This window comes from Eschrichtius robustus, unplaced genomic scaffold, assembly GCF_028021215.1.
Source record: "Eschrichtius robustus isolate mEscRob2 unplaced genomic scaffold, mEscRob2.pri scaffold_885, whole genome shotgun sequence".
Classification (NCBI taxonomy): Eukaryota; Metazoa; Chordata; class Mammalia; order Artiodactyla; family Eschrichtiidae; genus Eschrichtius; species Eschrichtius robustus.
This window is the reverse complement of record NW_027175769.1, coordinates 1-9899: the sequence shown is the minus strand read 5'-3', so window position 1 is coordinate 9899 and position 9899 is coordinate 1. Positions and strand designations below refer to the sequence as shown.

Genomic DNA, 9899 nt, shown 5'->3' with positions numbered 1-9899 from the left:
TTACATTTTTTCTTAGCGATTCTTTTTACTGACCGGGGTGAAAACTGTGGCAGAAAATACAAATAGGTCTTTCCAGGGTGTGTTAGACGCAAGCCCCGTGTGGAAGTCAAACAAGAGGGGTGTGGGATTCCATCCCCTCTGGGTGCTTTTCCAGGCTCTCATCACCGAGGACTGAGTTTGGCAGGGGCCCCCAGAGAAGGAAAATGAGAAACGGACCACTTTCTCTGCAATCCATACTCCTAAGGGGAGTAGAGGGAGTGCGTCCTCTGTGTGTCCGATGCCCTGTGTCTTCTGGGCGAGGCTTTCATTTGGAGCTGAGAAACTGAAGCTCAAATTAACCTAAGCGGCTAAGACGCTCCGTGTGTGTGTGTGTTTTGGGGGGTGGGGGAGGGTACTCTTTGGTCCAGAGCCGAGGTCTCTGCACTTCCAGCCCAGTTCCCCACGCCAGCCCTGATGGGCGCGGAGCCTCTTTGTCCAAGACAGACAAAGGAAGACAGAGCCAGAATGAAGTCAACAACTTTTATTACAACTCACATATTTCATAGAAAAAGGAATGTAGCGTCAGGTCCGGTTGTATGAAAAACGGTAAAATGCAGGTTCGTCCTGGTTGCTCTGTTGCCACCCGGGGCAGGCTCTCCGCGACATCAGGCACAGCAGCTGCACTTGTCCGAGGCCCCTTTGCAGACGCAGCCCTGGGCACACTTGGCGCAGCCCACGGGGCAGCAGGAGCAGCAGCCTGGGGAAGCAAGGGCAGCGTGCGGTCGGACCACGCGTTGTCCGGAGCCACCCTTCCCAGCAGCAGGCCTGGCCCCAGCTGCCCTCAGGCCCAGACCCCGAGTTTAGGATGGTGTCCTCTGTCCTGAGATAATTGCTCTCAGACACTAGGTTCAGGTTGCCTGCCCCATCTGTGCCCAGGACAGGGCACAGAGCCTTGGAGAGACAGTGAGCGGGGCCTCTGGGGACAAGAGAAAGCCAGCGCCCAGCACCATCAGTGATGTGAGCAAAGTCCTCAGGGTCAAAGTGGAGGCAAACCCCTGACAGAGCAGCTCCCGCTCGGGATAGGGAAGCTCTGGGCTGCTTCGACAGGAAGGGGCTGCCCCAGGTCCGAGAAACCACACACGGTCACTAGTTCATGTCCCTAAAGTGCTTCAGTCCCTGAGAGGATTCAGAAGCGTGACTCAGGAGGCAGGAGGACTAGTTCTACTGACAGGTCTGAGGTTGCTTGTTAATGACCCGTCTGGGCCTCAGTCTCCCTGTTCTCTAGTGCGCGCCTGGGTCTCGGTCATCTGGAAGGTGATTCCAGCTCTGACTGTGAATCCCTTCCTGGTGAGGGGGGTGGGGGGGTGGGGGGGGGTTACCGGGAGGTTTGGTCACTGTCCTGCTCCTGCCTGCTGAGCTCTGGGCTCCCTGCTCGCACTCAGCCCAGACCCCGCATTCCCAGAGAAGGCCCCGCACACTCACTCTTCTTGCAGGAGGTGCATCTGCAGGCTTTGCAGGTGCAGGAGCCAGCGCAGCTGCAGGAGCCGCCTGCCAGGAAGGGAAAGGCCCGCGGTGAGCAGGAGAGGGAGGCAGGAGCTACAGCAGACGGTCAGCAATGCCTCCCTGAGCCCTCCTCCTCTGTCAGGACCCAGCCCTGGGAGCTCGTGTCCACTCAGGCGGATAGAGAAGCCCCAGCTCCTCTCTTCTGGTCCAAGGAGAGTAGGTCCCCTCCTGATGGACTCCACAGGGAAGGTCCCAGGCTCCAGACCCAGCCCAGGCTGACTGGGGCTGGGGGCCAGGGCCCATGGCCTGAACCCCAAAGAGGCAATGTCCCCTCCTCCCCTCAAGTCCTGGCAGCTCCGAGGCCTCCTCCAAACACTGGGTCCCGGTCTAGCAGTCCCCTGACCAGACCAGCTGGGTGACCTCAGGAAGGACAGCCTGGAGCCTCCGTGCCCTCAGTGGTAACGGAGAGGCAAAGGGAGACTGACAGGCTCTCAGGAGCCTGGCTAGCAAGAAAGCCCTGGACCCGTGACAGGAGTCCTCCTGAGCTCCAACTCAAAACCCTCCCTTCTCGTCCTGTGCCTGGGAAGGGGGGCATCCTAAGGCTCAAGGCCAGGGTTCCCTTACCAGTGGGGCAGGAGCACTTGGGGTCCATCTGGAGGAGGAGTGAGGCCCGAGGTCCAAAGCAAGGGGCGAAGCGGCTTCACTGGTCCGGTGGGGGGCGTGTGGGAGCCAGGAGCCCGTGGGCTCGGTTATAGGCCGAGGAGGCGGCCCGGGCGCAGAGGCCCCGCCCCCGCCTCGCCGCCGCCCCGCGGATCCGCGCCCTCGCCCGCGCCCTCGCCCGCGCCGCCCGCGGCGCCCTGGGCCGGGCTGTGAGCAACAGGCGGGGCCGAGCGCACGATTCCACTTCGGTGCCGGCTGGAGCGGAGGAAGCGGGTGCCGTGCGGTAAGCGGTGTCCCAGCCCCCTGGCCGCCCCTTCGCAATGTGCCCGACGGGAGCAGCCCCCCTGTGGCCGGGTTGTGCAGGAATCCAGCTCCCGCGTCCTCCGGTCTTCCCCGCCCCAGCCGCGCGCCGCCGGCCTCCGGGTCGCCGTTTCCTGCAGCCTGAGAACAGCCCCCGCCTCCCGCTCGTGTCCCTGGCTTGGCCGGAGCCGGGGAGCGGTGTCAGAGACCGCAGGCGCATGTGACCCTCACCGCCGTTTCGCCCACCCCGTGCGTCCCCAGGCGTTGGCAGCCCCGGTCCCCACCACGGTCCTTTGGAAGCACTTTTCCGGTACCGTCTCCTGTAACCGCCCCCGCGATGAACATTGCCTTCAGCCGCTAGTCGTCACTTGTGTTTTCCTTTCCTGGAGGGATCATGGCGCATTTCTCCGGGGGCTCCTTTGCCTAAACTTTCCAGGGGCGCTCCTCACCGTAGCCGGTCCACCCCACGCCAGGGTGGAGGTTCCCTAATCATGGGGTGCTCCCCAGGGAGGGCACCATTGTAGGCGATAGGCAGACCTGGCATGAAATAACAAAGCGAGACAAGTGGATAGTTCCCTTCGGGTAGTCCTGACAATTACACACCATGGAGTCCATGCCAAGCCTTGTTAATCACTTTTGCTCTTTGAATTGTCACAGCAACCCGGAAGGGAGATAGTAGTCAGGAGCCCGTTTCCCAAAGGCCAAACTACCTACAGTACGAGGAGGCTACAGTAAAGGCAGGCACACAGTGCTGGGGAGCGGTGCCCTGCTTCTGTGTTCTTGTGGCTTCGCAGCTGAAAGAGAGAGTCAGTGAGAAAGCTCCCCTTTGGCCCAGAGCTGTGTCTTCAGCCCGTCTCTACCGTGTCCAGCTCAATCCTGGGGGGGGGACCGAAGTGACAGAATAGGAATGTATTTATGCTTTTGTGGCTTCCTTCTGACTCTCTCCTTCAGTAGTGTTCAAGAGGTTTCTTTTGGTATAACATATTTCAGAAAATCACTGAAAAGAAAATGGTAAGGAAATCCTGATGCAGGTGACAGCAGAGATGGCAGGATCCTTCTGTATCTGTTAGGAGGACACCGACTGTCTTGCTCACGGCTTTCTATCTGTAGTGTCAATGGCTCTTTTGCGTGAAGGGAGATAACCCCCTCAGGGGAAGTGGTCCCATGCTCACAGGGTTGATGAGGACGACCCAGAACACAGAGCTAAACACACCATCCTTGCTTGCGTGTCTGGAAGGAGAACAATGTCTCCTAGGCTAATGATAACAAATAAATAAATAAGTAGGTGATATGATAGACTACTCACTGAGTGCCCAGTATATTCTGACATTCTTTGCATGTATTCAATTCTTTCATCCCGAGAGCCAGACACTATTTTTTTGCCCTTTAGAGCAGAGGAGACTGAGCCACAGAGAGGTTATGTCCCATGGCTATATGTGGCACAGATGGGACTGGCCCTCCTGCAGGCCGACTGCAGCCCCCCGCCCAACCGGACAGCATGCCATCCCATGAAAGGTGAGGACACTGAACACCTGGCCCAGAGGCAGCAGTGGGAAAGCACTGAGCAGCTGGCAGTCAGAACCCTCTGCACGGCTCTGTGACCTCTCTGGGCTTCAGCCTCCCACCTCTGCAGCCAGGAGCACAGCTGGACTGTCTCCGAAGACCCTTGCGGCCCTGAAAAAGGAGAGGCCGGATTCAGCCTCCAGTGATGTCATAACCGGCACCATGTGGCCGGGAGGTGAGACAGCTGTAGTGTAGGTTTAGTCCTTTGAGTCTAGGCTGTGTGCCCTTGGGTAAGTTGCTTAACCTCTCTGGAATTGGCACCGTCGCTCCAGACCATGCAGGTTCACTGAGTGTGTCCAAATGCTGTGGCGGTGACTCGTTCCATGGGGCTTGTTGGAGGAGATCCCCACGCCCTCTGGCACTGGATAAGCAAGGTTCCTATCCATCTCTGCCCTCACCATGAGCTTGCTTGCGAACCAGGGAGCCTTTCTCCAGGAGCTTGTTGGGAGCTAAAGGATTCTCTGTGCACAAATGTCAGCGTGGAGGTAGCGATCATAAAGGACACCGTTCGGGAAGCCCGAGCTAGGAGCCGGGCCACTGTCTCGCTTATTCCCCCTCTTGGAAATTAATCTTTTCTATAGAAAGGAGGAAATGAAATCTCAGAGAGTATCAGTGACTTGCCAGGTCAGGAAGTGGCACGGTGGCTGTGAACCCGGGTGCCTGACACCAGCACCCACGCACGCAGCACGGGCCGGCTCCCGAAATGCCCTCTTCACACAGGGCACCCGTGGCCGAGCTTGGTCCTGACTTCTGAGCCTCTTGTCTCCTCTTTCTCTTGGAGTGCCCATCAAATAGGAATTCCCTCCCCAGACCGCCAGGGGGCCCAGCACCTGAAATACATCACCTGTTCCCTCAGCACACACGTCTTGCTAATAAACACCACCAGGCCCTCCGCACTGCAGCACCACCATCGCTCTGCAGAGGAACACGTGAAGTCCTCCTTCTGAAACCAGGTCTCCGGGAAACGGCTGGGAAATGCCCACCAAACAAATCCAAATCACTTTCGGGGTGTCAGGTAGCCACGGGCTGGATTTTGAGGGAAGGCAAGACGTCAGGCTGATCTAGGGAGGCACTGGCGAAGATTCAGGGCCAAGCCCCTGCAGGGAGCTGTCAGGGGTGGCGAGTGGTCCTGTCCGTAGCCCTGGGCGAGCCAAGAGTGATGTTGCCTGTGGGGAGGCAGGCGGCAGAGCTGCTCCAGGCGTGTGTGGTCCACACAGCGGGGCATGTGTGAAGTGTTCCCGGGACTCAAGCACACATTCAACGTATGTGCAGCATACGAGAGCCTCTGATTTTCAGAATTGCTCCTCCAACGTGTTAAGGTGATTTTACGTGTTGAAGGGAAAAATGGGTTTCCCATATCGTGTCCTTTTACATTTTTTCTTAGCGATTCTTTTTACTGACCGGGGGTGAAAACTGTGGCAGAAAATACAAATAGGTCTTTCCAGGGGTGTGTTAGACGCAAGCCCCGTGTGGAAGTCAAACAAGAGGGGTGTGGGATTCCATCCCCTCTGGGTGCTTTTCCAGGCTCTCATCACCGAGGACTGAGTTTGGCAGGGGCCCCCAGAGAAGGAAAATGAGAAACGGACCACTTTCTCTGCAATCCATACTCCTAAGGGGAGTAGAGGGAGTGCGTCCTCTGTGTGTCCGATGCCCTGTGTCTTCTGGGCGAGGCTTTCATTTGGAGCTGAGAAACTGAAGCTCAAATTAACCTAAGCGGCTAAGACGCTCCGTGTGTGTGTGTGTGTTTTGGGGGGTGGGGGAGGGTACTCTTTGGTCCAGAGCCGAGGTCTCTGCACTTCCAGCCCAGTTCCCCACGCCAGCCCTGATGGGCGCGGAGCCTCTTTGTCCAAGACAGACAAAGGAAGACAGAGCCAGAATGAAGTCAACAACTTTTATTACAACTCACATATTTCATAGAAAAAGGAATGTAGCGTCAGGTCCGGTTGTATGAAAAACGGTAAAATGCAGGTTCGTCCTGGTTGCTCTGTTGCCACCCGGGGCAGGCTCTCCGCGACATCAGGCACAGCAGCTGCACTTGTCCGAGGCCCCTTTGCAGACGCAGCCCTGGGCACACTTGGCGCAGCCCACGGGGGCAGCAGGAGCAGCAGCCTGGGGAAGCAAGGGCAGCGTGCGGTCGGACCACGCGTTGTCCGGAGCCACCCTTCCCAGCAGCAGGCCTGGCCCCAGCTGCCCTCAGGCCCAGACCCCGAGTTTAGGATGGTGTCCTCTGTCCTGAGATAATTGCTCTCAGACACTAGGTTCAGGTTGCCTGCCCCATCTGTGCCCAGGACAGGGCACAGAGCCTTGGAGAGACAGTGAGCGGGGCCTCTGGGACAAGAGAAAAGCCAGCGCCCAGCACCATCAGTGATGTGAGCAAAGTCCTCAGGGTCAAAGTGGAGGCAAACCCCTGACAGAGCAGCTCCCGCTCGGGATAGGGAAGCTCTGGGCTGCTTCGACAGGAAGGGGCTGCCCCAGGTCCGAGAAACCACACACGGTCACTAGTTCATGTCCCTAAAGTGCTTCAGTCCCTGAGAGGATTCAGAAGCGTGACTCAGGAGGCAGGAGGACTAGTTCTACTGACAGGTCTGAGGTTGCTTGTTAATGACCCGTCTGGGCCTCAGTCTCCCTGTTCTCTAGTGCGCGCCTGGGTCTCGGTCATCTGGAAGGTGATTCCAGCTCTGACTGTGAATCCCTTCCTGGTGAGGGGGGTGGGGGGTGGGGGGGGGTTACCGGGAGGTTTGGTCACTGTCCTGCTCCTGCCTGCTGAGCTCTGGGCTTCCCTGCTCGCACTCAGCCCAGACCCCGCATTCCCAGAGAAGGCCCCGCACACTCACTCTTCTTGCAGGAGGTGCATCTGCAGGCTTTGCAGGTGCAGGAGCCAGCGCAGCTGCAGGAGCCGCCTGCCAGGAAGGGAAAGGCCCGCGGTGAGCAGGGAGAGGGAGGCAGGAGCTACAGCAGACGGTCAGCAATGCCTCCCTGAGCCCTCCTCCTCTGTCAGGACCCAGCCCTGGGAGCTCGTGTCCACTCAGGCGGATAGAGAAGCCCCAGCTCCTCTCTTCTGGTCCAAGGAGAGTAGGTCCCCTCCTGATGGACTCCACAGGGAAGGTCCCAGGCTCCAGACCCAGCCCAGGCTGACTGGGGCTGGGGGCCAGGGCCCATGGCCTGAACCCCAAAGAGGCAATGTCCCCCTCCTCCCCTCAAGTCCTGGGCAGCTCCGAGGCCTCCTCCAAACACTGGGTCCCGGTCTAGCAGTCCCCTGACCAGACCAGCTGGGTGACCTCAGGAAGGACAGCCTGGAGCCTCCGTGCCCTCAGTGGTAACGGAGAGGCAAAGGGAGACTGACAGGCTCTCAGGAGCCTGGCTAGCAAGAAAGCCCTGGACCCGTGACAGGAGTCCTCCTGAGCTCCAACTCAAAACCCTCCCTTCTCGTCCTGTGCCTGGGAAGGGGGGCATCCTAAGGCTCAAGGCCAGGGTTCCCTTACCAGTGGGGCAGGAGCACTTGGGGTCCATCTGGAGGAGGAGTGAGGCCCGAGGTCCAAAGCAAGGGGCGAAGCGGCTTCACTGGTCCGGTGGGGGGCGTGTGGGAGCCAGGAGCCCGTGGGCTCGGTTATAGGCCGAGGAGGCGGCCCGGGCGCAGAGGCCCCGCCCCCGCCTCGCCGCCGCCCCGCGGATCCGCGCCCTCGCCCGCGCCCTCGCCCGCGCCGCCCGCGGCGCCCTGGGCCGGGCTGTGAGCAACAGGCGGGGCCGAGCGCACGATTCCACTTCGGTGCCGGCTGGAGCGGAGGAAGCGGGTGCCGTGCGGTAAGCGGTGTCCCAGCCCCCTGGCCGCCCCTTCGCAATGTGCCCGACGGGAGCAGCCCCCCTGTGGCCGGGTTGTGCAGGAATCCAGCTCCCGCGTCCTCCGGTCTTCCCCGCCCCAGGCCGCGCGCCGCCGGCCTCCGGGTCGCCGTTTCCCTGCAGCCTGAGAACAGCCCCCGCCTCCCGCTCGTGTCCCTGGCTTGGCCGGAGCCGGGGAGCGGTGTCAGAGACCGCAGGCGCATGTGACCCTCACCGCCGTTTCGCCCACCCCGTGCGTCCCCAGGCGTTGGCAGCCCCGGTCCCCACCACGGTCCTTTGGAAGCACTTTTCCGGTACCGTCTCCTGTAACCGCCCCGCGATGAACATTGCCTTCAGCCGCTAGTCGTCACTTGTGTTTTCCTTTCCTGGAGGGATCATGGCGCATTTCTCCGGGGGCTCCTTTGCCTAAACTTTCCAGGGGCGCTCCTCACCGTAGCCGGTCCACCCCACGCCAGGGTGGAGGTTCCCTAATCATGGGGTGCTCCCCAGGGAGGGCACCATTGTAGGCGATAGGCAGACCTGGCATGAAATAACAAAGCGAGACAAGTGGATAGTTCCCTTCGGGTAGTCCTGACAATTACACACCATGGAGTCCATGCCAAGCCTTGTTAATCACTTTTGCTCTTTGAATTGTCACAGCAACCCGGAAGGGAGATAGTAGTCAGGAGCCCGTTTCCCAAAGGCCAAACTACCTACAGTACGAGGAGGCTACAGTAAAGGCAGGCACACAGTGCTGGGGAGCGGTGCCCTGCTTCTGTGTTCTTGTGGCTTCGCAGCTGAAAGAGAGAGTCAGTGAGAAAGCTCCCCTTTGGCCCAGAGCTGTGTCTTCAGCCGGTCTCTACCGTGTCCAGCTCAATCCTGGGGGGGGACCGAAGTGACAGAATAGGAATGTATTTATGCTTTTGTGGCTTCCTTCTGACTCTCTCCTTCAGTAGTGTTCAAGAGGTTTCTTTTGGTATAACATATTTCAGAAAATCACTGAAAAGAAAATGGTAAGGAAATCCTGATGCAGGTGACAGCAGAGATGGCAGGATCCTTCTGTATCTGTTAGGAGGACACCGACTGTCTTGCTCACGGCTTTCTATCTGTAGTGTCAATGGCTCTTTTGCGTGAAGGGAGGATAACCCCCTCAGGGGAAGTGGTCCCATGCTCACAGGGTTGATGAGGACGACCCAGAACACAGAGCTAAACACACCATCCTTGCTTGCGTGTCTGGAAGGAGAACAATGTCTCCTAGGCTAATGATAACAAATAAATAAATAAGTAGGTGATATGATAGACTACTCACTGAGTGCCCAGTATATTCTGACATTCTTTGCATGTATTCAATTCTTTCATCCCGAGAGCCAGACACTATTTTCTTGCCCTTTAGAGCAGAGGAGACTGAGCCACAGAGAGGTTATGTCCCATGGCTATATGTGGCACAGATGGGACTGGCCCTCCTGCAGGCCGACTGCAGCCCCCCGCCCAACCGGACAGCATGTCATCCCATGAAAGGTGAGGACACTGAACACCTGGCCCAGAGGCAGCAGTGGGAAAGCACTGAGCAGCTGGCAGTCAGAACCCTCTGCACGGCTCTGTGACCTCTCTGGGCTTCAGCCTCCCACCTCTGCAGCCAGGAGCACAGCTGGACTGTCTCCGAAGACCCTTGCGGCCCTGAAAAAGGAGAGGCCGGATTCAGCCTCTCCAGTGATGTCATAACCGGCACCATGTGGCCGGGAGGTGAGACAGCTGTAGTGTAGGTTTAGTCCTTTGAGTCTAGGCTGTGTGCCCTTGGGTAAGTTGCTTAACCTCTCTGGAATGGCACCGTCGCTCCAGACCATGCAGGTTCACTGAGTGGTGTCCAAATGCTGTGGCGGGTGACTCGTTCCATGGGGCTTGTTGGAGGAGATCCCCCACGCCCTCTGGCACTGGGATAAGCAAGGTTCCTATCCATCTCTGCCCTCACCATGAGCTTGCTTGCGAACCAGGGAGCCTTTCTCCAGGAGCTTGTTGGGAGCTAAAGGATTCTCTGTGCACAAATGTCAGCGTGGAGGTAGCGATCATAAAGGACACCA

The 9899-nt window shown here is 58.8% G+C and overlaps 1 protein-coding gene across 1 annotated transcript; it reads right to left on the bottom strand.

Moving 5' to 3' along the window:
• Nucleotides 1-505: 505 nt before the first annotated feature.
• LOC137758415 (metallothionein-1E) lies at nucleotides 506-2263 on the bottom strand. The gene is made up of 3 exons (XM_068534478.1): nucleotides 2107-2263; nucleotides 1462-1527; nucleotides 506-736 (listed from the first exon to the last, which is right to left on the bottom strand). The coding sequence occupies exons 1-3, from the start codon at nucleotides 2132-2134 to the stop codon at nucleotides 645-647; spliced, it is 186 nt and encodes a 61-aa protein (XP_068390579.1). The 5' UTR covers nucleotides 2135-2263; the 3' UTR covers nucleotides 506-644.
• Nucleotides 2264-9899: the final 7636 nt, after the last annotated feature.